The sequence below is a fragment of the Poeciliopsis prolifica genome, unplaced genomic scaffold (assembly GCF_027474105.1).
Source record: "Poeciliopsis prolifica strain line A6 unplaced genomic scaffold, Auburn_PproV2 SCAFFOLD064, whole genome shotgun sequence".
Taxonomy (NCBI): Eukaryota; Metazoa; Chordata; class Actinopteri; order Cyprinodontiformes; family Poeciliidae; genus Poeciliopsis; species Poeciliopsis prolifica.
In genome coordinates, this window is record NW_026562439.1 from 1,339,133 (window position 1) to 1,365,603 (window position 26,471).

General features: G+C 39.7%; 1 protein-coding gene across 1 annotated transcript in view; it reads left to right on the plus strand.

Annotated features, from left to right (window-relative positions):
• bnc2 (basonuclin 2) overlaps nucleotides 1-26,471 on the plus strand; it is a 210,225-nt gene that overhangs the window by 139,263 nt on the left and 44,491 nt on the right. The window contains 2 exon segments of the mRNA XM_055019862.1: nucleotides 11,650-11,752; nucleotides 13,953-14,188. Coding sequence (XP_054875837.1) covers nucleotides 11,650-11,752; nucleotides 13,953-14,188 — 339 coding nt within the window.

The following is a 26,471-nucleotide window of genomic DNA, read 5'->3' on the forward strand; positions in this document are numbered from 1 at the left end:
TGTGTGTGTGTGTGTGTGTGTGTGTGTGTGTGCGTGCGTGCGTGTGCGTGTGTATGCGTGTGTGTGTGTTATCACCGGTGATGCCCCCTCTCAGAGAGGAGTTAGCTGTGGATGCTGACTAATATCTTCTGTTTGTGTCAGATAGGAAGGTTTAGATCATTTTTTTTTTGTTTTTCCATAAATCCCTCTCTCTTTTTTCCTCCTTTCTCCAAGTTTATTATAGTTAACTAAAACTAACAAAATTACTACATTTTTGATCATTTTCCACTGGAATAAATGAAAAAACAAGAATTAACATGGAAAAATCACAGCTAAGTGGAACTATATCTTGGGTTGTTAAAACTAAAACACAAATTATAGATTTAATATTCTTCGTTTTTGTGTTTTTGAATGTATTTATTAGCCTCTCGAAATGATGTGAAATGGATTTTTTTCCTCACATAAGTAGTTTACATCAGCGGTCAACATATTGTGGCGCTCTAAAACGCCACAGTCAGCTCTGCAGATATTGAAGACATTTTTGGGTCTTCATTACCCGGTATGATCATAATCACAATTCAACACTTCTGCACCTGAAACCAAAGTCTGAAAAAACTAAAACTACCACAACTAAGAAAAGCCAGCAAACACACTGTAAAAACTGAATTAACTGAATTAGACAAAGAGTCAACAAATTAAAACTAAACTACAATGAAAACCCTGAACTATCACCACTCTGCCTCTCTTTCTTCACTCTGCGCTAGAAAGGAATCGGACCGGAGATATTTCAGTGTGTCCTTATCTGCAGCTGTTGGCTCCTCTGATAGGCCGAAGGTCGGAGCAAATCTAACATATACCGACGACAATGGCCTCCCTGTTTTCCTTCCTCCGCTGCCCCCACAGCGCTCCCAGATAAGGAAGTGTTTGTCCAAACCACAGAAAGCCCTTCATAAAAATGAGAGGGCAAAAATTGACCTGTTTATACAGTACAATAACAAATCCTTAATGCTGTCGTAATAGTGTTTGATGCTGAATTATTGCTGGAAAAACTTGCATTGATTGTTTCTAAAATCAGATTTTTAAGTAGCTGTTCCTAAAAACTATGTTGTGTTTAACTTCAGAATAAAGAGTTCACATGAGCTGATCCCCTGTTTGTCACGTGAGAATCACAAACTTTAATCTTATAAATAAAAATCTAAAAAGTGTGGCATGCATTTGTGTTTATGCTGCAAAAATGCACAATCAAATATTTTGTCTAGTTTTTAGTGTAAACGTGCTTACTCTTAAAACGAGGCAAAACTAACTGAAAAGTAACTTTTCAGGAAGATTTAGGGACTTTTTCATGTCAATAATATGTCAATAATTCCTTAATCATTTCTAAAATCCTACTGAAAGACATTTAAAGTTCATAAGACTAAAAAAATTTAAATATTTAGCATGAACTAAATATTCACCATTTTATACTGAAGCTTTCACTACATTTATTTTTCAAATGCTCAGCTTTCAGTTTGTGAAGTAAAATCGTAAATCGTGGCTTTCTTTCACCTTTTGCACGTTTATGTTTGCCATCTGCTTCATCCGACCTCCTACAAACATATTCCCATCCCTCCATCCCTCCATCTCTCCTCTCCCTTCATCCCTTCATCTCTCCATCCCTTCATCCCTTCATCCCTCCATCCCTCCATCCCTCCATCTCTCCTCTCCCTCCATCTCTCTCCTCTCCCATCCTGCATTCCCACCACCCATCTTTGAACCGGGCGCTGTGGCTGCAGATCCAGAGGTCTGTCGCTGGGCTCGGTTTGATCTCTGCCTGGGGAAATGCTTTGAGGTGAGCCGAGCAGAGCCGGGGGCCGGGACTCCGGGGGGCCCTGCATGCGCTCCCCGTCCAGCCAGAGCTGCTATTTGAACTCGCGGCTCAGTTAGAGCTATCGCTGCGGTGCATCTGTCCACCTGTGCCGGTAACAATCCAACAGCATGGCATGTGATGGCGAGATCATAGGCCTGTTGGTTCTGATCCGTATTGTTGTATCACGCTCCCTCTTCCTCGCGGTTTCTCAATATCAAAGCCAGCTGGGTCGTTTTATCCGGCCACTTCATAAACAAGCGTGACTGTCCAGCAGCGCACGCACAGACGTTCATCATGACGTGAGTCAGGCCGATCCGGCTGGACGACCCGACCCAGCGGTTCTCTCGCTCTCTCTCTCTCTTTCTCTCTCTCGAAGCTGGGGGTTGCTAGATATGACTGATAGTTTCCATCCCAAACGCAACAAAACTCCCCAAAAACCAGCACACTTCTCAGCCACTAATGAAACTCCTGTTAGAAGGAACAGATTTAGTCAAAACACTCAATGTTACCAATCATTCTTGGTCTAGTTTCTGGTGAAAATGTCTTGGTACACTGAAAATATGTATAAAAAAACTACCTTATAAACTAAAAAACACCCAATTTTACCAGCATTTGTTCCAATGGCAGATTATACATGAAATAATCAGTTCAGTTCAAAAATGTGTTTACAGATTCAGGAAACTGATTGAAAATTGATCTATTAACTGTGTTCATGTTTGTTTGTGTGAAATCATTCACTGTGCAGGAAATCAGGCCTTTATTAACCAATCAAACCACCAACACGAGTGAGAATGGATTTGTAACATGTTGCAAAGTGGAATAACTCAAAAATAGTTCAAATAGTCTGGATGTATTTTTTCCTTCTTACAGAAAGTTTCTGCCATGTTTCCGTTTCAGATCAGAGGTGGAAGCTTCACGTTTGACCGGCTTTTCCTCCAGCATTTTGCACATAAGTTTGTGCAAAATTTGTATCCAAAAAATAAATAAATATTTCTCACAAATGAATATTAACATACATGTAAAAGCCTTTCAAAGTTTTTCAGTTATTGTGACGGAAAGTAAAAGAAGGAAAAATGTCTTGGTCCCGTGTGGACGGCGTAGGTTCAGATCCAGAAGGAGGTTTTTGTTTTCAGTAAAGCAGGTGAAGGCAAAGTGCAGCGAGGCTCAGAGTCTCAGCCAAACATCTGAAACTGGTGATTCACATTTTACAGACACAAATTGTTCTCAGAACAATGAGATTCAGATGCACCTTATTGTTTCTCCACTCTGCATTTTTGCTTTTGTCCCTTTTGAATTTCACGCTAGTTTGGAGTCACTCAGTAGAGAAATCCAAAGCCTCTGGCTGGCGGGGTTGTGTATACTTTGTCCAGTTTTAGCCGCATCTGCTGAAAGACTTTAAATTAGCTAGAAAGGTCGTCTGCTGTTTGCGGGGCCTTTGCTGCAGCAGATGCTGCTGCTCCCAGTTGTTTGACATGAGAAAAGGAGAAGAAGGAAACAAAAATGAGCGGCTTTGAGTTCTTTGCATGAATACACGAAAACACATGCTTCTCTTCTCCTTCTGTAATCCACCGGGGGCTCACGCCCCATTTGGTTCCCATTAGCATAGCTCTGGTGGCTCTGCCCCGTGTCAAAGCCCAGATGCACAGCTGCACGGAGGACAGGGACCTCTGGCAACAAGAGCTGACAGGGAGGACCGACCTGACGCAAAGTTAGTATGAAACTAACGAAAACTGAGAAAACAGCTGTTAACGGAAATAAATTACAACTGTAACTAATGGGGAAAAACTATATATTTTGCTTTTTAAAAAGTGAAACATGCTGACATTACATGTATAATATGCTTTGTTTTGCGTTTATGAATCTATTTATTAGCCTTTCAAACTGATGTGAAATTTATTGGCTTTTATTTCCCAACATAAGCGGTTTATGTCAGCTGTCGGCAAATTACGGCGCCGCTCGTCGTCGTCTTGGCGGCTCTTAAATGTCGGCGGCAAAAGTTTAGAGACAATGGTTGTTCATAGATCTGTTGCAATAACCAATAAATCAATTAATCACATGATACATTGGAATAAAATAAGGTCAATATTTTCCATTTGCGTGATTTTCTCTTTTCTCTTTTTATACCAAAAACTATAAGGAAGAGTCTTTGTTTAAACTTCACAATTCATGTTTTTGTTGTTTTATTTATTTTGGATATGTAGAATGTCTTTCAGTTCCAGCCTTAAATGATCTATAACATTTAAAGTTTATTAATCTTTGATTGAGTGTATAATGCCATTAGCATCATCTTATTTAAAAATGGTCTCAACACAACAGTATTATAGTTTATTGCAATAACTTTTGGGACGATTTATCGTCCTGCAAAATTAATGTTGAATATTTGTTACCCAATCGATGTTTGACCTTTTTAAGATCTGCACCTACAAATTAACCAACGTGTGAAAAACTGAAACTAAATAATATTCAACTACTATTAACTAATAAAACTAGCAAACACTCTCTAAAAACTAATTAAAATTTACTGAATTAGACAAAGACTCACAATGAAAAATTTAAATCTTAAGCTATTATAACCCTGACCTGACGCTGCAGAGATATCAGTTAAACTTCCTGTTCCTTTCTGAAATAAAGGCTTAAAACCAACATAGTTGAAGTGATTATTGTTTATTCAGTGCTTTTGGAAACTCAGCTTGAAGTCAAACAATCGAAGATCAGTCCTGGCATGAGGTATTTGCTCTTTTCTGCTTTTGCGGCGTACTGTGTCACACTTCAAAGACTTCTACTTTTTTTATTCCCTGTGTTTTATTTGTCACCTGGCTCCAATATGGATGCCGTGAAGCCCCGATCCGTCCATTTTTATGACACGCAAAGCTGCCGCGCCTCTTTTCCTGCACACGTTGGCCGCACATTTCTGGCAGGAAGTCGACGGCATTTCGGCAGCTAGCTCACGGATGAGATAATATCTTGTGGGTGGAAGAGAGGACAAGATGCTCCCAGTGTTTTACAGTGACCCTAAGCAGAGACAAATTTAAATCTGAAGCCGATGCTGCGCAGCCGCGCTCGTTCGCTCTCTCTCTCTCTCTCTCTCTCTCTCACACACACACACACACACACACGGGGTTTTCATTTAAATCTCTGCTTTGCTTAACTCACCAAACAAGAGATGTGGTCTGTGGCTGTGTGTTGAACATGCTAAAGGTTTCAATTAAGGGAGGAGGAACCAACACACACAGCTGCTGGATGCTGGGTGTGTGTTGGCTACAGCTGAACCCAACAGAGCAACTGGTGCTTTAGCAGTTTCCTGCGGCATTTAGTTACAGTGTCAGCCTTAAAAAAATGATGTCACGGCACTAATTCAGTTGTACAGGATATTGGTTTAGGATCAGCGTGGCTTCTATTGTTTCATGAAACTTGTACAGACTCCATCGTTAGGTTTAGATCCAGATCCTAACAAATGTTGGCCTTTCTTACTGGAAAGTTTAGAAACAATTGTTTTATTTCATCTTGAAAAGAGTTCCACATTCATAAATTATTGTTTCTAACATGTTTACCCATAAGTAATATGATATATATATATATATATACATAACAAAAACAAAATTTTGTCAATTTCAAAAATACATTATTTGTGCTGAAGGGAATTTAATGTGATAACTCAGAGATGGTGATGCTGTCTCTGACATGACCATATTTTATTAAATAAACAAAAGAATCATTTGTTTAAAAAGAAACCACTTTATTTTTCATTCTGTGGGCAGAAAGGATTTCCTGTAGCAGTCAGTCTTGCAACCAATCCGGACATGCCTCTGACTGAAGAATGTTTCTATATGATTGTCTGATGACTTTTATGCTATGCTAACAGACAATATTTCACTGTAACATGTCCAAGTTGTGCTGATCAACCCCATTTGCTTTTGCCACTCCAATTTAAGTTTCTGTCTGTCTGGCATTATATCTCCAAAACAACCGTTAGGCACCATCTCCAACCCATCTGGTTGTAACCAGTGGAGTTTTCTAAAATCACATGGGATCTTAGGATGTTTTCACACCTCATTGTCCAGTAGACTCAGTTTGATTGGGGACAGAAATTGCAACATTTGTTGCATTTTTGACTACTGAGGTTCGCTTTCACACTGCACTGTATCAAATGGTCTAAATTAATTGGAAAAAGCTGTTCCCCTCCTCGCCTGTAGGGGCGCTGCATCAAGAACCACAACGTGAAAACCTCTGAAGGACTCGGTGGTATCAGATTTCAGCTGTGGTAGGATTTCTCTATTATCTTTGGTAAAAGAACATAAGCCATTTCTCCCTGTAGTGCTTGTTTTATTTTGGTAGTATTTACCCAGAATGCCCTGCGCTGTAGTTCACTTCCTGTTTTTGGGGCGGTCTCTGATCTGGTTCTAACTGCACCAGAGTTCACTTCAACCGAACCAATCGAGGTTTGTAGGCGGACCATAACGCACTCTTTGGCCCGCGTTAGTTTGATTACGCATTCACACCAAAGGAACCAGACTTTCTCGATAAATTCACTGGAGTTGGGAATGCGGCTTGAACAGGACTGTTGGGATTTCAGCCTCAATTGGACCTAAAAATGAACTTCTTAACAAAATCTACAGGTGGGTAACAAAGGAAGTGTAAAAGCACTCCTTCGCTTTTGTGACGCATGGCGATGGTTTAGACCTGTTTCTGTTGCAGGCTTCATGAACTTTTATGAAATACCAGGATGTTCGGTCTAAAAATCTGAAAAAATTGAACATCTTTCAAACCGACTGTCCAGATCAATGCAGAAATCTTAAATATCTTTTCCGATACATGAACAGATTTCTCTTTGTCTCTTTGTGGTTTTGTATTTGTGATGCTGAGATGTTCAGACTGTTGAAAATGACCTTTGACCTTCTGTTGTTCCTCTTTGCTCAACTTCTTCACTCCATCTGTCCCGTTAAGTGTTTTAATCGAGATCTCGATGCTGTCAGTGTTTACACAACGGGGCTGGGACAGCGGCGGCGAGCCAAGCAAAACATCCACGAAACATCAAGCCTCTGGCTAAACAAAACCCTGCAGCGACACACAGAGAGTTGAGTAAGATAAGCGCAGAAGAAACAGGGAAAAAAATGACACCGGACTAGCTGTTGACTGCAGCGGCACCGCAGCAGCTGTGCGTGAGTGTTGACTGTTGTCTGGTTCTAATTGCTGCAGCGTTGTGGGAATTTCTTCAGCTTTTGCTGAACATCGTCCTCTTTCGGTCCGAGCCAGAAAGGAAACGCTGGCGAGACGTTTGTACGGTGACTAATGTGGAGTATTTGGCCGAACATCCTCCCCCCTCTTTGCCTGCTGTGACAAATATGTAAAAGTGCAGCGGTGGGATCAGACAGGGTGTGAGAATATACAGAATCAGGATTCAGTTTCTGTTTTTTTCTCGCTTTTATCCATTTTATTCTATAATTCCTGGTTGAAAACACAACTTCAACCACCAAGCACATAAATATCATTCCCATAAAGTTATAATCATATGACATTTGTTATTTTATCATCCAGTCTTTTTTTAAAGACGTTAAGACGTTAACTACTGTGTTGATATTTCAGCGCTAGCATGCTAGCTGTCGCGCTAGCTTAGCAGACTGCTAAGAAGACTGCTAAGCTAGCGGGACAGCTAGTTTAGCAGCTGTCCCATTTTATTTTTTAATTGCTGGTTGTAAAAATCCACCAAACACATTACTACCATCCCCATAAATGTATGATCTTATAATATTTGTTATTTCATTAGTAGCTTTACGTAGAAGACGTTTTGAGGGTAGAATTTTTGCACTAGCATGCTAGTTGCCCCACTAGCTTAACAGCTAACTGCTAATCTGTTAGTGGTGATTTAATACGGCATACATATCATGTAACCCAAGCGAACAAAAAACATTTTTATAGCAAGTGTCTTGTTTTTTCTGCCAACCTTCTTTCCAATGTTTTGTCTTTATAAGCTTTGATGTCATCGCAAAGATTTTTATTATGTTACTGCTGTCTGACAACTTTGACTCAAATTAATCGTAAGAACTAACAAGCAGTCTGTTCCCTCACCCTTTCTGCCATCATTACCCACTCAGTTAAAGGGGGTTGCTGCTTCTTTATTGCTGTTCTTAATGCTGTTGTCTGCTTAATGGGCCAGATATGAGAGGTGCTGCAAGCCGGCGTAATAAGTCAGTGATTAGAGGGCGCCTTGTCACAGCAGCAGCGGCCCGCAGACAGTGGCATGCTCTAATTGCCGTATTAGACGCCCCTTAACCATCTCATCAGCTGTCAGAGTTCAGCTTGTAAACAGCGGAGGTGCATTTGATATTTCCATTTGTTTTATTTCCACCGATCCCGCTTCATCCGAAACGCCTGCACCGTGTGACAACGTGATGTTTTACAGAAAGCTCCCGAGAGAAGGAAAAGGAAAGAGAGTTTAACGTGGGGTAAAAGATAAAAAAAAAGAAAGGAATAAAAAGCATCTGGTAAGCAACGTCATTTCAGCTGCAAAACGTTATTGGCTTGGTTAAATAATCCAGCTGTTTATGGTCTATTGATATAAATATTGCGCACCGTGGTTTCTCATACATGAAAAGAAAGTCCCCACATTGCAAACGCTCTGCAGAGCCTGTCTCCACCAAGGAGCAGCTGGTTTTCCCAAGGTGCCATTTAAGCAACTATGGCTGTTGTTGAAAGCCAAACCATTGACTGAACACAGTTTTTATTTTGTAATATGATTTGTCTTCATCTTTTTGTAGCAAAATTATATCACTAATGTACTCAACATAAATAATAGCATTCTTTTTAACGTTGACTTGTGTTAATAATTACTTAAATCTGCGTTTGGTTAAAAACTTTTCATTATGCAGGTCTTGGTGTAATGGACGCTGCTCTCTGTGGATCGATTTTAAAGTTATTCAATAATGGAAGCCGACAGTATCTTCACAACGTCATAACAAGTGAAGGAAGCCAAGCAAAAACAAAGCGAGCTAATTTACGTCCAGATTTATGGCATCTGGCTTCGTCTGGTGCAGAATTATGACTCACGTCAATGAGGTAAAAGTCGGATCCTGAGTTAGGTTTTGAGCTACAGGGGTCAATGTAACTGAACAGCATTAATGCAACTCACTGATGTTAATTATATTAGTCGTCATCATTTAATTTTCTGAAGTCTGACCAGGTTGTTGAATCTGTGAAGTGGCAGATTCATTTAACCCAACAAAGTGGCACAAAATGTTTGATCTAAAGTTTAGTTAAGATATAGAATAGAATAGAATTCAACTTTATTTATTCCGTTATTAACCCAAAACTCTAATTTTACAGTGTAACTTAAAGCATCTATTTAATCTCATCAAAGAAGTTTAATTAATTATTTTCATTTAGCCAAGGTATATGTGCTAAATATTGGACTGAACAATTTAACCCGAACAAGTACGTTTGAAGACGCTTCAACCATTTTTACACATCAATAAACATATTTTCGTTGATGTCTTTTACCTTTTAATTGTGAACCACATTTTTACAATTTTTCAAAAGAAATCTCTTTTCTAAATTAACAAAAAACAAAATAAAAATAGCCAACAACCTTCACTGTCTGAAATTACTGCAGAATTTGAATTAATTTGAGTCACAATAACATTTAATTTCCCTTTGGGATCTAAAAAGTATTGTTCTAATATGAATTTTTTCATGTGGTTACAATTACCCAAGTTCTCTGCTAACAGCATAAACTAAAGGGATAATTGGCAATTTTTACACTAGTATCAGTGACAATTTACTCGAGGAAAGGAAAATTGGTGAATTTTAGTTTGTTTTTTTTATCAATATATTTTATAACAAAATGAAAAAGAACCTGACTGCTAGAGAAAATAAATCTAGATAATTTCTGCTGGCCTTTTATGTCTAAAAATGTTCACATTTCTGGCTGTGTGATTGCCTGTGAGGAGCCAGGTCTGCTGAGGGAAGCAACCGTCAGCCCATTAAGAGCGCTCAGGTCTGGATTTCAGTCGCCGACGTTCTGTAAACCTGACACATAATCCCCCCTCGCACCTGGAGAGCTTAAAAAAACGTTGTAAATTCAAATCACCTCCGCCTCGAGTGTCATCCGGTGTCAAACTGCGAGGCGACGCGGCTGGAAGTGGTGTAATTTTGTGTTTAATCTCGGATTAGCCCATGTTCACTTTGACACCTGCAGGAACTAATCTGGTTTGTAACACCTCAAGGCACGCAGGAGTGGATTCTGATAGATTTTACACTCCCTTAGTAGATTAGAGGTTTTATATGTTGCAGGAAGAGCTGCTAATCCACAGACTTTCTGTTGAACACCTAAACGTGCCCTTGAGTTTGTGCGCATGCGGCGAGCAGCAGAAATATTTGTTGCTTCTCACTGATCGATCAGCGCTCTCATCTGTGCAGCTGGAGTGCTGATTGGCTCTGATATTGTGAAATAATTGCCACAAACCTGCGACCTTTTGTCACTAAGCTGCCACACCAAACAGCGAGAAAAGCTGTGATAGCGCAGACAGTTCAGGCTGTAAATTCATAAAATTTCAGCAGCTGATAGGCGAGGTTTCAGTTTGAGAGCCAGCAGACGTTTCTCCACAGCTTCTTTTTCTCTGACCGATGTCCAAACTACTGGATGCTTTAGATTCCCCTGTCAAAATAAACAATTTTCTTTCATATTAACATAAAAAATATATATATATATAAGCTCTAATCCTTAAAAACTGCAGAGAGAGGCAAGAGTTTTCAAAGTTCTGGTTTTGTTCAGAACATGTTCTCCTTCAGCTGCAGAATTCCTGCAAATTTTATCAGTTCATCTCGATAAGATAAAGAAAATACATATAATAAATGATGAGCTGATATCAAGATTAATGTTTTTTCCTTCTTTTGCTCTTTGTTGTCATGAAACTTACAGCTTGCAGCTGTTGCACTTATTTGGATGAGTGAGCTGTATTTGCTTTGTGACTGCAAGCAGCTGCTTTGTTCTTAAAATTAATTTAAGAAAAATTTAGATTTTTTTAAGTCCTGCAAAATATGTTTAAAGATTTGTTTATGTGGAGCAGCCGTCGGCTGACATGGTGTATGTGTTGTACTGAGATGCCCCCGTCGTGTCTGGACACTTAACCTTTCAGTACTAAAAGCTTTCCAAGGTCAGATGAAGTGCAGCTCCGGTGTTGAGTAATGGAGCCACAGCTCCGTGTGTTTTCAGCAGAATCTGCTTCATGAGATGAAGCAGAGATTTCATTTTTATTTCATCTCTGCTTTGAGGAAATTGTTATATTTTGAGGTTTTAGTTTTTGAACAACCATAATAACCAGTTATATATATATATATTCAGATTATAGCTGACTAAATGTTTATTATGATAAATAAAAAAAGACAGCTGTGTTTAATATCTGAGAAAGGGAAGCTTTCATTTGGCACTTTGAACCCAAAACTATTAGATATCTGTGTTTTGTTTCAGTAGCATTAGAAAATATTGAACCATAAGTTATAAAGTCTCCACCTTCCCATTGGTTCAATGTCTGAGCAGGAAGAAATTGATCAAAATATTCTGCATTTAGTCCAATATTTCCACAATGACTCTTAATCTTGAGCAACATTATGCGAACGCTCTGTCTGCCCAAATGAAGATTTACTCACAATGAGATTCCTTAAGTAGAAAACAGTTTAAGGCCATTTGAAAAACTTTGTGCCATCAATTGGAGCTGAAAATCAGCTCCTTCCTGTTGTCTTTTATTTTGTTCTGTGACTAAACTCCACTTTGTTTCTTCTTTTATTTTGTTCTGTGACTAAACTCCACTTTGTTTCTCGTGTTTCTGCAGGCCATTCGGTGCACACTGGTGAACTGCACATGCGAGTGTTTCCAGCCTGGAAAGATTCACCTGCGGACATGTGACCAGTGCAAGCACGGCTGGGTAGCTCATGGTAAGACGATGCCCAAACTGTGCTGTATATGAAAATGTTAGTGTGCCATCAAGGTCCTGACCTTATGTCTATACATATCCTCCGCTTGGAAAACTATTGTAGATGCCCAAAGCATGCATTCTGTTCTGCAGCGAGTATTTTGTGCTTATGTCATAAATAAACTTGGTAGAAATGTCAAACTTTTCCACCTTTGTTTCCCCGTTCTGTTTTCGTTTTCTCTAATGGTTGTTTTTGCAGAAAACCCAACAAAAACACATTTTTACAGGGGAGAAAGTAATGTTAGAGACCACACCTTATCAGTTTTATTACACAGGTAAAAAAGAAGAAAAAGGGAGAAGAGGGAAAGAAAGTACAAAGCGAAGAAGGAAGGAGGGGGAGATTAAAAGAAAACACCTGTTTGGCTCTCGTCCGCGCAAGAACAGGCTGCGAGGCCTTCAGCGGATCGCACAGGACCCCATTGACTATTTTTTAATCTCTCCCTCTGAACTGAGCTGTCAGGCACACATCTCTCCGCTCTCCCCCGCTTTTCATTTCATGTCGGCATTGGCAGGGACTCTGACAAGTAGTTCTTCATATTTTATTATGTTCGTGTCTGGCTGCGCTGCCGTTGTCAGGCGAAGCCTTCGTCCCAGGATCAGAGAGGGAGAGAGAGAGAGAGACGCAACCAGGTGTCACCCAGACAGGTAGGAGGGAGGGGGAAGGATGAAGTAAGGGAAGAAAGGAAGAACTGAGACAAAGAGGACGAGTCAAACAGGTGTCGCCCAGACAGTCAGAGAGTGGAAAGAGGTGACTGAGGTTGAACAGTAGAGCTAATAACAAATCTGCTGGACCTAAAGCAACATGTGAGCCCACCTGCCCTCCAGCTGGAGTTCGGTCTGCTTTTTTACATCAGAGTCGGGTCATAAATCACTGTTCTTTACATGCCTTTGGGTCAAAAAGAGTTTATAATGCTGTACCTGAACTGTCAGGGTGTCAGTGCAGTAAAGGTTGAAAAATATTTTTAAAAAATTACCTGACGTTCATTTTTATTTACACCTCTACTAGCAAGTAGGATAAGTAAGTAAAATGATTTAAATGTGGACGATGGTGTTCTGATCAGATGAGAACATGAAAAACTTTATATCACCTTGAGTAGCAGAGACACTTAACGATATAGCATCATGCTGTGCAGGTTATCAGGTCAAACTCCTTGACAGACCTTAAAGAAAACCTGTTACAGGCTGCAGAAGACTTGGGCGTGGCACTATGTTGGACTAAATGAACAGAACAGCAGATACTGACCAGCAGTGGTGGGCAAATTTTTGCTAATGCGCTAATAGCAGAGCTAATTTCTCTTTTAGCACTTTTGCTAACTTTGGAAACCTTTAGCGCATTTAGCTTCTAATTCACTTGGCTTTTTCATGAACTTTCACTTGAATAACATTTGACATCTGTGTTTAAGTTTTAGTTATTGACTGTTAAGAAAGCTTTAAATAAAACCATGAGTGAAAGGTTTGCTCCAAAGAATCATGACCCACAACGGTGAATAACAGAAAGTTTGACCCTGTTGAAGGTGATATATTGTGCAGCAATTAGCCTAATGCTTTTCTGTCATAGTGTAGCATTTCAGATTAGCTCCTAAATGCTGCCTAAGTTTAGCATTTTGGAATTTCTTTTTGTCTTGTATTAGAGCTCCACTACTATTCTTTGCTAAATGCTGTCTTTGTCTAGTGATTTAGCATTAGCTTCTGCTAAATAATATCTTGGAACAGAGTTTAAGCATTAGCTCTGACCAAACACTGTGTTTTTAGAGCACTTTAATGTTAGCTTCCACTAAATTCTCTGTTGGTTTAGCCCATTAGCTTATGCTTACTTCTGTTTTGGTTTAGTGCTTTAGCATTAGCTTCTAGTAAATACCATCTTTGTATATTGCTTTAGCATTAGCTTTTGCTAAGTACTATCTTGGTATTGCGCTTTAGCTTGTGCTAAATATTATGTTAGTTGTGGTTTATTTTTAGCTTCCAATTAATATCATTTTGGCATAGCATTTAGCAATAGTTTCTGCTAAATACTGCCTTGGAATAACATGATTTTAATGATAGCTAATTTTTTTGTTAGCGGTGCCCACCACTGCTCACTGGTGGACTAGAGAGAGGAGAGAACTCCAACCTAGCTCCTCTTAGCATTCGCTGTTCATCTTCTTCTCGTCATCTGTTTGCAGCCCTGGACAAACTCAGCACCCAGCACCTGTACCACCCGACTCAGGTGGAGATCGTCCAGTCCAACGTGGTGTTTGACATCAGCAGCCTGATGCTGTACGGCACCCAGGCGGTTCCCGTCAGGCTCAAGATCCTGCTGGACCGTCTGTTCTCCGTGCTCAAGCAGGAGGAGGTCCTGCACATCCTGCACGGCCTGGGCTGGACCCTCAGAGACTACGTCAGGGGCTACATACTGCAGGTCAGTGGCCGCCACACAGCGCTATCAAGGCGTCCCTAGTCTCTCGCCGCTCCAAAATGGAGCCCTTACTGACAATTTTCAGCTATTTCTGAAAGTGGAGAATAAGTCCACACCAGTGATCACTATCACCTTCACTTTTGCACTAAACACAGCCCACAAATTTTTCAGACTGGCGCGGCTTTTCTGAGAGGAATCGATCGAAAGCGTAGCAGTGACAATCTCGGCCACTTCAGCCCCATTTTCCCAACGTTTTCCCCGCTGTTACTCCCGCCTCGATTCGCCCCCTGTTTTCCTGCCCCAAAAACACTACAGTGTGCCCCTCAGCCTGAAAAAAAGGAAAGGAGAGGGAAAAAAAACCAAAGTGGAGAAAATGTCACGCCAGCAAACTATAAAACCACTGTAGTGTGTTTCCTCTCCCCATCCATCCAACCATCCCTCCTTCCACTCGTCCCTCCCAGATAATTGCAGACAGGCACGTTTCTCAATCAACGGTGCAGAGGTTTTGGTGTTGAAACCCAAACCAAAGTGTTCCTGAATGAATTAGTTAACAGTGACTGAACATGTGCATGTGGTTAGCCCTATGTGTGTAAATCTGAGTGTGAGTAAGTGTGCTTATCTCAATGCATGTAAGGTTTGGGCTTCCAAGAACGTAAGTGGAACAGTATGGTGAGTGCAGACTGGGCTGGAGGTGGAAACTGCTTCACAACTCTTTCCTTTACATTAATATAATATAATATAATATAATATAATATAATATAATATAATATAATATAATATAATATAATATAATATAATATAATATAATAATATAATAGTTTTAAATCTGGTGTCTTTCTGCATAGAGTTGGCATGTTTTTAACTATAAATAATAATTTTAATTGAAAATCATCACAATAATGTTAACAATCTAAAGACAAAATTAGTTGGCAATACCAACAACAAAAAGAAAATCTAAATAAACTTAATTATGCCATAAAGACAAATATTTTATCAGTAATAGTTAAAAACATTAATTCAGTTTTCATATTTAATCAATGCTGTGCTATTAATTTGTAAAGTAAGCAACATTTATTTACATTAATATTTAGGTAAATTAGATTGTATGACTAATGTTATTTTTTTGTTTAAAAAATTAGACAATTTACATAAAAAGTAAAACATAAATACAAAGAAGTACTAGCTCAACTGGCCAATTATTTTCACTTATAATTAACACTTTTTTGTATACTTTAAGGAATTATTGACTTAAAACAAGCTACTATTTATGGCTGATCAGTTGGTTGTAAGTTAGATTTGTCTTAATTGAAGTGAAATGAGATATTTGCTTTAGAAACTTTTGAGTTTTAGCAGTGATTGTGCTCTTTCCACTTCTTGTTGTTCACATTTACAGCTGATTAACAATCTGTGAATCCTTTATAAATGTATTATAAGAGCAACTTGTAGTGTTTCCCCAGAGTAGCTCCATTTTCCATCCGGGTTTAAGCTTCTGGGCGAGCTGTGTTTTTATCAGCTGGATCTAATAGTCAGCTGGTGGGAGCAGAGTTGCTGAGCCTCGTGTCACGCCGCTGCCTAAATCCTCCCAATCTGCTCAGACGGGCTTCAAAGGCGCCGCAGCCGCAGACGAGCAGCCAGTCACTTCAGGACAGTAAGCGCTCGCTGCTCGGCCCTATTAGCCTGGGAGTAGCCATGAAATTCAATCATCTTCCCCGAGCCTCCGGGCCTCGCTTTATGTCAGGGTGTGTTCCTCACCGCCGTGCTAAATGAGAGATAAAATGAGGAGAATGGCTTTGGAGATGATAAGATTTGCTTTTAATAATGATGTCAGGGGACGATGTTTGGTGATGAATTCGTAAATCGGTGCAGGCATTCTGGGGTTTTTTATGCCGATTCAGGATATGAGATGGCAGGCTCACTTATTTCACGTTTGATACCCCTTTACTGCTAAATTACTGAATAAATATACATATGAGCTCAACAATAGAGAGATTTAATGTTTTTAGTTTTTCAGCTTCTTCAACCATCAGATTGGTGCAAAGTTTCAGGAAGTCCCGACTATTCCTGCAGCTTGTTTAGAAACATGGACTGTGGACGCTGACATTAGCTTTAGCATGTGTGCTGCTGCTACAGGTTTAGCATTTGGATGCTAATTTAGCTTGAATAGCTGTGCTGGTAAGCTAACTGGTTTTAGCACAACTTGACCACAATAACAGTCTATTCCAGCGTTCAACCAGATCGGGTTTTGAAGCAGTGAGCCGAGATCGGTGGCTTCATCACCGTAACCGTCAGCGAATGCTGCTTGTGCGTCTGATTTATGGGTGTACCAGAAACACGTGAATGCAAAAGTTCTGCTTGGGACAAATGTAATAAAAAACAATCCAAATTAACACATTAAAGTCCTGGCGCTAATATTAAAGCAAGAGTATGGCTCATTAAAATTTTATTTAATAAGGGTTACACTGCTGTCAATTTGGCAACAAACTGAACTAAACTGTGGAAATAAAATAAGCTAATACTCTGGCTCTAATCATGGTTTCTTTTGTTTCAAAAGCAAAAACATATTTTTATCTCCACAATGAAATGTACCCAAAATTTTATTATTTATTGATTTATTTATTTTACAACAGAAAATACACAGCTTATTTTGGCTCCACTCATCCTCATTCAGGAAAATCCCAACCTTTTGTTTAGATATTGAACCGTAGAACGTATCAATCTTCTGTTGGCAGCCAGTCAGTTAGCACCGCTTCGCAATCAGGTCATACATGCACTGCAAAAACACAAAATGTTAGTTTCTAATGCAAATATCTTATGAAATGAGAGAAAACGAACCTAAAAGTAACTTTTCAGCAAGAAATAAGAGCTTGATTTAAGTCAATGCTTCTTGAATATTAATGAAACTTTACTGGTTCCACTGGCAGATTATTTAACATATAAAAAAACATTTTTTCATGTTTGAAGTGAAATAATCAGCCTGTTGATCTACTAATGTTTTTTTATCAATATTAAGAAATTATCACTAAAACAGGATCTTATGTCCTGCTGCTAAGCTACTTGTAAGTTAGTTTGATCTTATTTTAGGATATACACTGTAGAAACGAGACATAAAACACTTGGTAAGCTGCTGTGTTTTTGCAGTGTACTGTTCGTTTTTACCTTAAAACGTCTGTATTTTTGTGATATTCTGCTGGTTAAATCAAGATAATCCTTCTCCCTTTTCACTCTGGTTGCAACCCCTCGCCCTTCCTCTCCTCCTCCTCTTCGTCTCGCTGGTTGTTTCCAGAAAGCCCCTCGGCCAACATGCACCAGATGCCCGACTCCTGAGCTTGTCACCGCTCACTCCTCTGCTGCGCGCCGACAGATGGAATAGCAATCAGTGCGAGTCTCTCTGTCTCAGCTACTGTCTCCCACACTCCTCACCAGCTATTTTGTCTTCCTCTGTCTTATCCCTCGCAGAGCGAAATAATAAGAGCGCGAGCGGAGAGCCAACATGTGGGCCGGAGCCCAGGCTTTCCTGAGCGACATTCTCAGTAATGTTCTGTCCTTGTAGAACATTGGGCTGCCTCTCCTTTTATGAGATGCGGTTTTTCTGACTCCACGCGGCTTCCAGGAGGCCCAGATGGAACCGCTAACGGCCCCCACCGCCGCCGCACACACACACACACACACACGCATGAACATACTGTACACACACAAACAGACCTAAGCCCTAATTGCACACACACTCGCAGGAATGCTTATCCAAGGCAGCCGCGAAATCACACTCATCTATTCGACGCTTCGCAGACGGGGGCTTTGTTTGAGATCTGCTTCAGGTTAATGACACTCAAGTTTCCTGATTTATCTGCTTTTCTCTTCTGTGTTGTTTCTGCAGACACACTGCAAAAACACAAAATCCCACCAACTGGTTTTGGTGAACTTCTCCTTCGAATATCTTATTACACTTGAAATGAAACAACACTGACCTACAAGTAACTTTTCAGCAACATACAGCAGCTTGTTCTAGTTCTGCTGGCAGATTTTTCACTAATTGGGAAAAATTTCTTGTTACATGCAACAACAACAAAAAAATTGCCAGTGGATCTGGTAGTTTTTTTACCTTCCCAAGTATTCTAGTTTCTGGTGCAGTTTTCAACTTTATTGCAACTTTATTGGTAATAAAGTTGTAGTATCACTCCCAGATTATTTCATTATTACAAAACATTTTTCCTGTGAAATAATCTCCGAGTTGAACTAAAACGTTTTCATCAATATTAATGAATTGTTTACTTACAAAAAAGATCCTGTTTCTTGCTGAAAAGACATGTTAAGTTGTGTTTTTTTTCCAAGTGTACTAAGGTATTTACACCAGAAACTAGACCGAAAATACTTGGCAGGATTTTGTGTTTTTGCAGTGTAAAAGTTATTTCTTCATTAACTGGATTTTAAAAGTTTTCTTTTAAGTTATGAATAATTCTGAAACATTTCATACGTCAGATAAGTGAAATAATCTGCCTCTTTTTCACCACTACTGAGGAATTATTGACTTAAAACAAGCACATTTTTCTTTCTGAAAACGTAGTGTGTGCTAAGGTATTTGCAGTAGAAACTCGGTCTGACCTGGCAGGATTTTGTTTTTGCAGTGCAGATACACAGAGGAAAGGGGAGGTGCTGCAGGAGGGTCTGCAACCCTTTTCCCACTTTTCCCCCCTAAATTTTAACTGTAATGTTGTACATGTGTACTTACACATGTGGAATATTGGGTGTAATTACGTGGATTAGGGTACAAGAGTGTTTGTGTAGGACAGGAAACCATTTCCACTTGCAGGTGGGCCTCGATGAAGGTAAACTTGGCGTCTCTGTTGTGGTTTAGATGGGTATTTATTGAGCCAGAGCCACATTTCTGTGAATTTCTGTCATCTTTTTTTTCACCTCGTAAACTCCCCACATTTCTCGTCTCACACTTTGTTAGTCGTGAAGGTCGCCGTATCTCCTGATCCGCCCGCCTGAGAAACTTCCATTTTAGGCAGTCCGTTTCTGTGCAGCAGCGTTCTTTTGGACAGAATCCCTCCGTCTCCTCCGTACGGCACAGTTGTAACCCCGACTTTCCTCGTCGTCCTCCCGTCCTCCCCGTCCGCCCTTCATCACCTTCCCGCTCTTAGAACCTGTTTTCTGTTATCACGACTTAATGCCTCACCCTGGGAGATGGACGGGCGGAGGCGGGTGGGGGGTGAAGGCATTCTGCTACGGTGGAAATTCTTACGTTCATATGGTTATGATTTGGTGGGGAGGTCAGCCTCGATTTTTGCTGGAAGGCTTACGGTTGGCTGTGCGCTGGCCGTGCTGGGCTCCAAACACTTCAAAGACAGCCGGCGTACTTAATCAAGGTGAATCTCAGCCCCACCTCCCCCACTTCATGTGCACGCACACACACACACACACACACACACACACACACACACACACACACACACACACACACACACCACTGTCCTCCCTGCTGATTTTTTTTCTCTTCTTATTCTCAACTCCTCGTTTTTTGCTAAGAGAAATCGGAGGTGAACTGATGTGATTTAAAAAAGGGGATCAGTCAGAAATTAATCCTGATCATTTGAGATAATTAAAGCTGCTGATGCACCAATAATTCAATAATTTTATTTTCCCTGAGTCCCTGATGATTGGTTTTAAGCGTCCAAAATAATCAATATTTCAATTAATCATAATTAATCACTGATTACTCACTGATTAAGCACTGATTAATTGTGACTAAATGCATTAATTATGATTGATTGTATCAATCATGATTAGTTACATTGAATTTGACTCATGATTAATCATAATTAATCGGTTTAATCAAATTAATCAATTATTTAAATAACCGTCAACTAATTTACCAATCAGTTAATTGTTAACTTGAATATAATAATCAAAATAATCAATATTCAAATGAGGCTGAAACGATTAATTGATTCATCATTATTGATATTGATATTGAACTCAATAATTCATCATGGATTAATCATTAACTAGAGCATGCAGACTCTATCTCATAAGAAGATGAATGAATTGCAGCATTAAATCAAAATTAACCTAAATGGTTAAAAATAATCAATACTTTCACTATTAATTGGATTCTGGATCCATATTTTGCTTTTCAGTTATTAATTAGTTAATTAATAAAATAGTCTCTTGTTATTTGCTCCACTGTATTGATGTTAGTTGAGCAGAAAGGATCAATATTTTTACATTATTATTATAACTTTTGTAGCTGCAGCTGCATCCTTTGTTACAAACAATCAAGCACTCACTAAAGGAATAATATGTTGTTGCATTTGAGGCAATAAAATATTAGAATCTGGTGGCTTTGTGGAAGAAAATAAGAGCAGAAAATATGTGATTTTCTGCTCACCTATCAGAGCGAATCAGAGAAAATATGGATTTGTCTGATTAATTGGTGCATCTCTAATTAAATTCTCCTTTTCCACTGGAATATTGTGACTGACCTGCCTTGTAGGAAGCTGAAACCCTCCAGCCGTGTTTGCAGTAACCTTCCTCCCTGTCACTTCTCTCACGTCTGACAAAGCTCATATGAAGCTCCTTACACAGGTCCTGCCCATGCCAAATCCTCGGCCGCTCACCCCTCAATCCAGAACTCAAGCCTCAAATGAATTCAAGCTGAAGAAGCGAGGTTATGTGCAGGTTACACTGTATGCAGGAATTTGGGGAATAATTCCCTTTATATTGGATTTGGAAGGCAGTCTGGATTTGACCAACAAGGCCTCACAAGTTCAACACTGAGACTAAAATAATAGTGTTAGAATAATGATATGCAGCCATTTTTTCTGGTTTAAAAAGCACATTTCTGTGCATTTGAAGGTTGTGACCACAGTAACTCGGAAGCAGCTCATTTCTTCGGCTCCGTGTCAGTTTGACTCTTTCTGATTGTGTTTATATTTCAGGAGTTTTGCCTTTTTTAAATAAAAATAGCAGATAGACGGCACCAAACTTTTGCAGTAAGGTCCTTTCTAAATCCTCCTCTCTAAATTCTTTCTCTTCTTCAGGTCAGCCCACAGGTTTGAACAGGATTTACGTCTGAGGTCTCAAAGTTGATTTTGTGGTCAGTGAGCATTTTCTCTGTTGGTTTGGTCAGATGTTTTGGATCATCATCCTGACCCATTTTCAGTTTTGTGGCAGAGCCCAACAGATTTTTATGTAAAACATCCTGATAGCCATATATGAGTATAAATATATGAAACATAGACCCTGCAGTGGGTCCTGGTCTCTGTTTCTTGCCTAGGAGATGATAAAGTCTGTAGCTCTACCTCACTTTGGGTTCAAAACAAACCTGCATCTCCACTGAGTGTCGTTGCCACGTTTCATTTGTTCAAAACCTATTACTCTGACTTTAGTATCGGACCTGTAGCTACAGAACCATCCACAACATCAACACACACCTACCTTACTTTAATGGGATGTTCTCTGGCCTTTCCCAGTTTAATTAATTGTTGTCATATTAATATGTAAGGACAGTGCAGCGCACCGCTAACTACAAAGTTAGTTCAGCTAACCCTAAAGCACTAATTACAAACATTACTTATGCTATTGCTGAATCTCTACACCAACACAGTATTTAGCAGAAGCTAATGCTAAAGCGCTATACAAACACAGTATTTGATGGACGCCAATCCTAACGCATTGAACCACCACATTATTTAGTGAAAGCTAAAGATGAATCGATAAAGTGCTAGCTTCAATTCAAAGTAGGCCCTGAAGGACTACAATCTTTGAGCACCAATTTAATTTTGGCATTATAATTTACATGCTCAATAAAGAGATTAAATGTTGTATTAATGTCTACATCTGGTTCTGTCGGTGTTTAAGTAAATTATTTGGATAAATGGAGAGAATGTGAGGAGAGGAAATTCTTCACTTCAAAATAAGAGCATCAATATAAATATCTAACTACTTGAAGAATGAAAACAGTCAATAATCAAAACTTCGACACAATTGTCAAACATTATTTAACTGAAAGTTTACAATCAGTCAAGTAAATTAGCACTCTATTGCCCAGAAATATAAATTTAGGTTAAGCTAAGTGCACTACGTCATTTTGAAGTTAGCAAAAGTGCTAAATGAAAAGTTAGCTCTGCTATTAGCAAAGTTCTAAACGATTGAATGTTCACAGATCAACTTTTGAAAGTTGTAATTTATAAAATCTTTGTTCGATCTTATTTCTCCTGTTAAATATTCTCCTAAATTATAAGTTTTTTAGTCTTAAATTGATTCTACTGCAGTAAATAATTACTTTCTGATGGTTTGCTGGTCCCAATACCAGACCTGCCATTTGGAGTAGAGCCTCATTTAAGCTCACAGTGGATGATAAAGAAACATTTTTCTGTAGATCTGATCCATTTAAGATGGAAAAAAAATAAGGATTTAAGTTTATTTTGTCTCACAAACAGAAGTTTGGATTCTGTCTATACTTAACATCTCAAAATGCTTTAAATAAAGCGACAGCATGTCAGGTGAATTGTATTAGCAGGACATTTTGAGTTGCGTGGGTGACATCTGATTGGGAGTTTTTTGTGCGGCGCCGATGCTGGAAGTGAAATGATCCGTTTAACGTACATGGTCAGGTTCAGAAGCTCTCAGCGACTCTCAGGAGGGGCTTTATCAGCTAAGCTACACACAGAGTATGCGAGCGCCACCTTCTTACCCGTTTCCCTCACAAAGCCCGCGATAAGACCGACTTCAAAGCCAACCTTTTTTTTTTTTCCCTGAGCTTCTTCCCATGGCCCCTCCCACCTCACTTTGACACACACTAAACTTCCTTCAGCCTGAGGAAAGATACTTCATAACATCCTGAAGTGTGGAAGAAACTCCTTTCACTAATCTTCCTGAGTTACATGGTTAGCAGAGCCGCATCCAGGTTGGATGGGGCCCAAAGTGAAATTCATTTCGGGGCCCAAAATCCTCCACTGCTCGACTGTTTACACTGTTGGTTTTACTTAGGAAAATTGGCATTTCTACATGCATATCTTTCCCTTTATGAGTTAATTTCATACTAATATACATAAAAAAAAATTATTTCATTTTAGTCAAGTTTTGTCATAAACTGTGAAGATAAAAGTTACTAAAAATACTTTTAATAGTGCAGGGCATTCTGGGTAAATACAACCAACACAAACATGCTTGGCTAGCGCTAGCAGGAGAAACGATGAATGGAAAGGCAAAAGAGAAATCCTACAACCGCTAAAGTCTGATGCCACTTTGTTTTTGTCGGTGCAGCGCCCCCACAGGCGAGGAGGGGAACAGGATTTTTAGCACAGTGTAGCATGAAAATATAACAAATGTTGCAACTTTGTACCGAATCGAGTCGAGTCTACCGGACTGTCGGGGGTCAGTAAGTAGATTTTTGTTTTGCTGCCTCCTACGAATTTGCCATGTTTAAAATGACGTTCATGTGCAGGTTTGTGTTCGATGTTTTTTTTTAAACAACATGGTGGAGATATTTGTTGTTACATAGACTGGGCTGTGTGCTGATGAGGCTTTGCTTTGTGATGTTTTTGTGAAGTTGCAAACTTCACTTTTACTTTGGGTTGGCTTTCAGTATAGCAAAAGAGAACAGTCGGACAATGTTTAGAAGTTGAGAGTTTTAAAAATAGTTTCTTTCCATAATTGTCCCAGAAAGCCATAAGATCCATCTTCCAAACTGAAACCAGGGATCTAGCAGCATGTTATTTGGGCTCTGTCCTCTTGTTATAATTACCTCCTCAAACTGAATCCCCTCTCTCCGTCAGCGTCCCCTGCTCCATGTATCCCTCTCATAAGTTATAATATCCTGTCTTTCCTGCGCTGGGAGGAGGAAATAGCTTCTGAATGCTGAAGCAGCTCAGCGGGGGGGCTGCAGAGGGCGGCTTGTTGTTGTTGCGGGAAATTGAATTTTACTTCAAGGTCAGCGACACTAATGACGGTGTGGGAAGGTGTTGATCTCGGGCAGCTCTGGTTTGTCCAGCAGCTTCCTACGGTATCGATCCGGACCACAGATTCTAGTCCGGCATCGATTGTCGTGCTGAATAGTTGAAGAGAGCCATGGAAATTACTGGTGTGGTCACCCAGGACTGCTGGCACTCTCTGGGAAACAAATGCATAATTAAAGGTTTCAGATTCAGCTCTCCATAAAAGTCGACAGATCATTTATGAATCCATCTGCTCCCTTCGTTATTCCTAAAAAACAAGGAGTCCCTCCGGTTTCCACGTCGCTAGCTGCGTTTCCATTACAAATGTGCTCAAATCTTTGTCTTTTGGGAGTTTTATTCAGCTGGAGTTGAAAAGCAGTTTTGCAATTGCTGTGCTTCCATTAAATAAGAAATTAAATTGTTTGCTTATGTGATAAGAGATTAAAAAACACTCCATATCATCATCCTACTACTGCCTGTCATCTTATTTGTCATTTCCTGCAGTGGTAACATCTGGTTTTTGATCATGTGAATCGTCTGATGTGAAAAAAATGTTTCAATTCCAGTTTCTATTTCAACACGGTCACAAACCACCTTCTTCTACTGCCAATTTGTATTATTAAAAAACAATACTTTTTTAAAAAATTGGCCTGTTTCAATTAAACAAAATTATCTTGGAAATGTCACATGACTTGAGAAGTATGAAAAAGAAACGTTTCCATTTCAGTTCTCTTAAATAAATATCAGTACGACAATAAAAACACTTGATTCTTGATTTTAAATTATAGAATTTTTGTTTTAAATTGTATTAAATTAGGCAAATTTATTTTTGTAGTTTCAATTTGCACAATTTTCTGGTGAATGAAAACACATAAACTGTAAAATTAGACACTACACAAAAATCCTTTAAATAACAAAGAAGACCTGCAGTAGCTGCGTTTCCATTGGCTATTTAACTACAACAGAGTACATGAAAAAAAAATAAAAACAAATGATCTTCCTACAAAACATCGCAGCTTTCCAAATTAAACCAATTTCATTAAGGTAGAAGAAAACTTTCTCGTCCCAGCTCAAAAAGTCTTTCTCGACAAATTTGAGTGTTTTTGAAAATGCCGTTTTCCCTTTGAATGAATTTATTTTTGGTGTAATTTTGGGAGGAAACGCAGCTAGTGACGCTGCCCCGAAGTGGCGAGCTGCGCTGCTGCCCTGTGGTGTGAGCGAGTGTGTGTCACTTCCCACACAAATGGAAACATTTAGACATCGAAGTGTGTCCTGAGGTGAGAGCTGCAGAAGCTCTCACTCATAAAGTAGCGGGGAGGCAGCCTGTGGAGGAAATGAGCTCTGCAAACTGGAGGAGGGAGAGGAGCGCGACACACACGGAAAGACCTCACACACAGGCAAAACACGCATGCATGGGTGACTCCAGTGGTGATGCTATGCACCGCGACTATCGCCGTCTCGTTTCGCTGCGACGGCCCCAGCTGTGTTTGACTTCCTGATGCTGTGGCGGCGCCGGCTAAAGGAAGGGAGAACGGACACCACTGGCTCTGTGCAGCGGCGGCTAAAGGCTGAACTGACCCCATCGTGACCCCACAGCAGCGCTGAGGCACCTGCAGAAGTATAATGGAGCCCTTTCAGATTTCAGTGCCTGGCAAAAAGGGTTTATTTAAACCACAAATTTCAGTGCGTTTCATTTTAATTCAATCAGAAGTTGTTGAAAACTGGTTGACTTAGAGCTGGATGTGACTTTCTTGGATACAAATACAGATGTAAAAGAATAAACATGTGATCAGAATCAATATTTAATAATTTCATTGAAATCGATCCAGAACCACACAGCATTCTGGGAAATATGGAAGGCAGAGAAAATACTTTAGTTGCTCAACTTCTCACAGCTAGCTAGGCCGGCTTGGTGGAGTCAACTAACTCGCTCTTTGGCCGAGCAACTGCCTGCTGGGTAACTTAGTAAATAGAGTCCAGACGTTTTGTCCTACCCAGAAAAAAACATTTCATTTATCTAAAAGGGAAATTAAAGTTTGTCGTAACTCATGAAGCATTTGAGGGGAAGGAGGCTCTGCGGTAGCAGTCAGTCTCGCTGTGAAGCTGTAGAAGCCTCTGACTGAGGATTGTTTTTGATGTATGTGTCATTCATTCTGGGAAGCAGAGATAAAATCCCACAGTCGTATGTTGCAAATGACACCATCAGTTGTTGACAAGCTCTGCTAATCCACCTCCTTTGCTTTTGCCACTCCGCTTTAAATTTTCAGTTTAGCGTTTTTTTTTTCTGTAATTGTTGATGCCACTTTGTGGATGTTGGTTTGTCTAAAGTGCTTTGAAAGTAAAGGTGG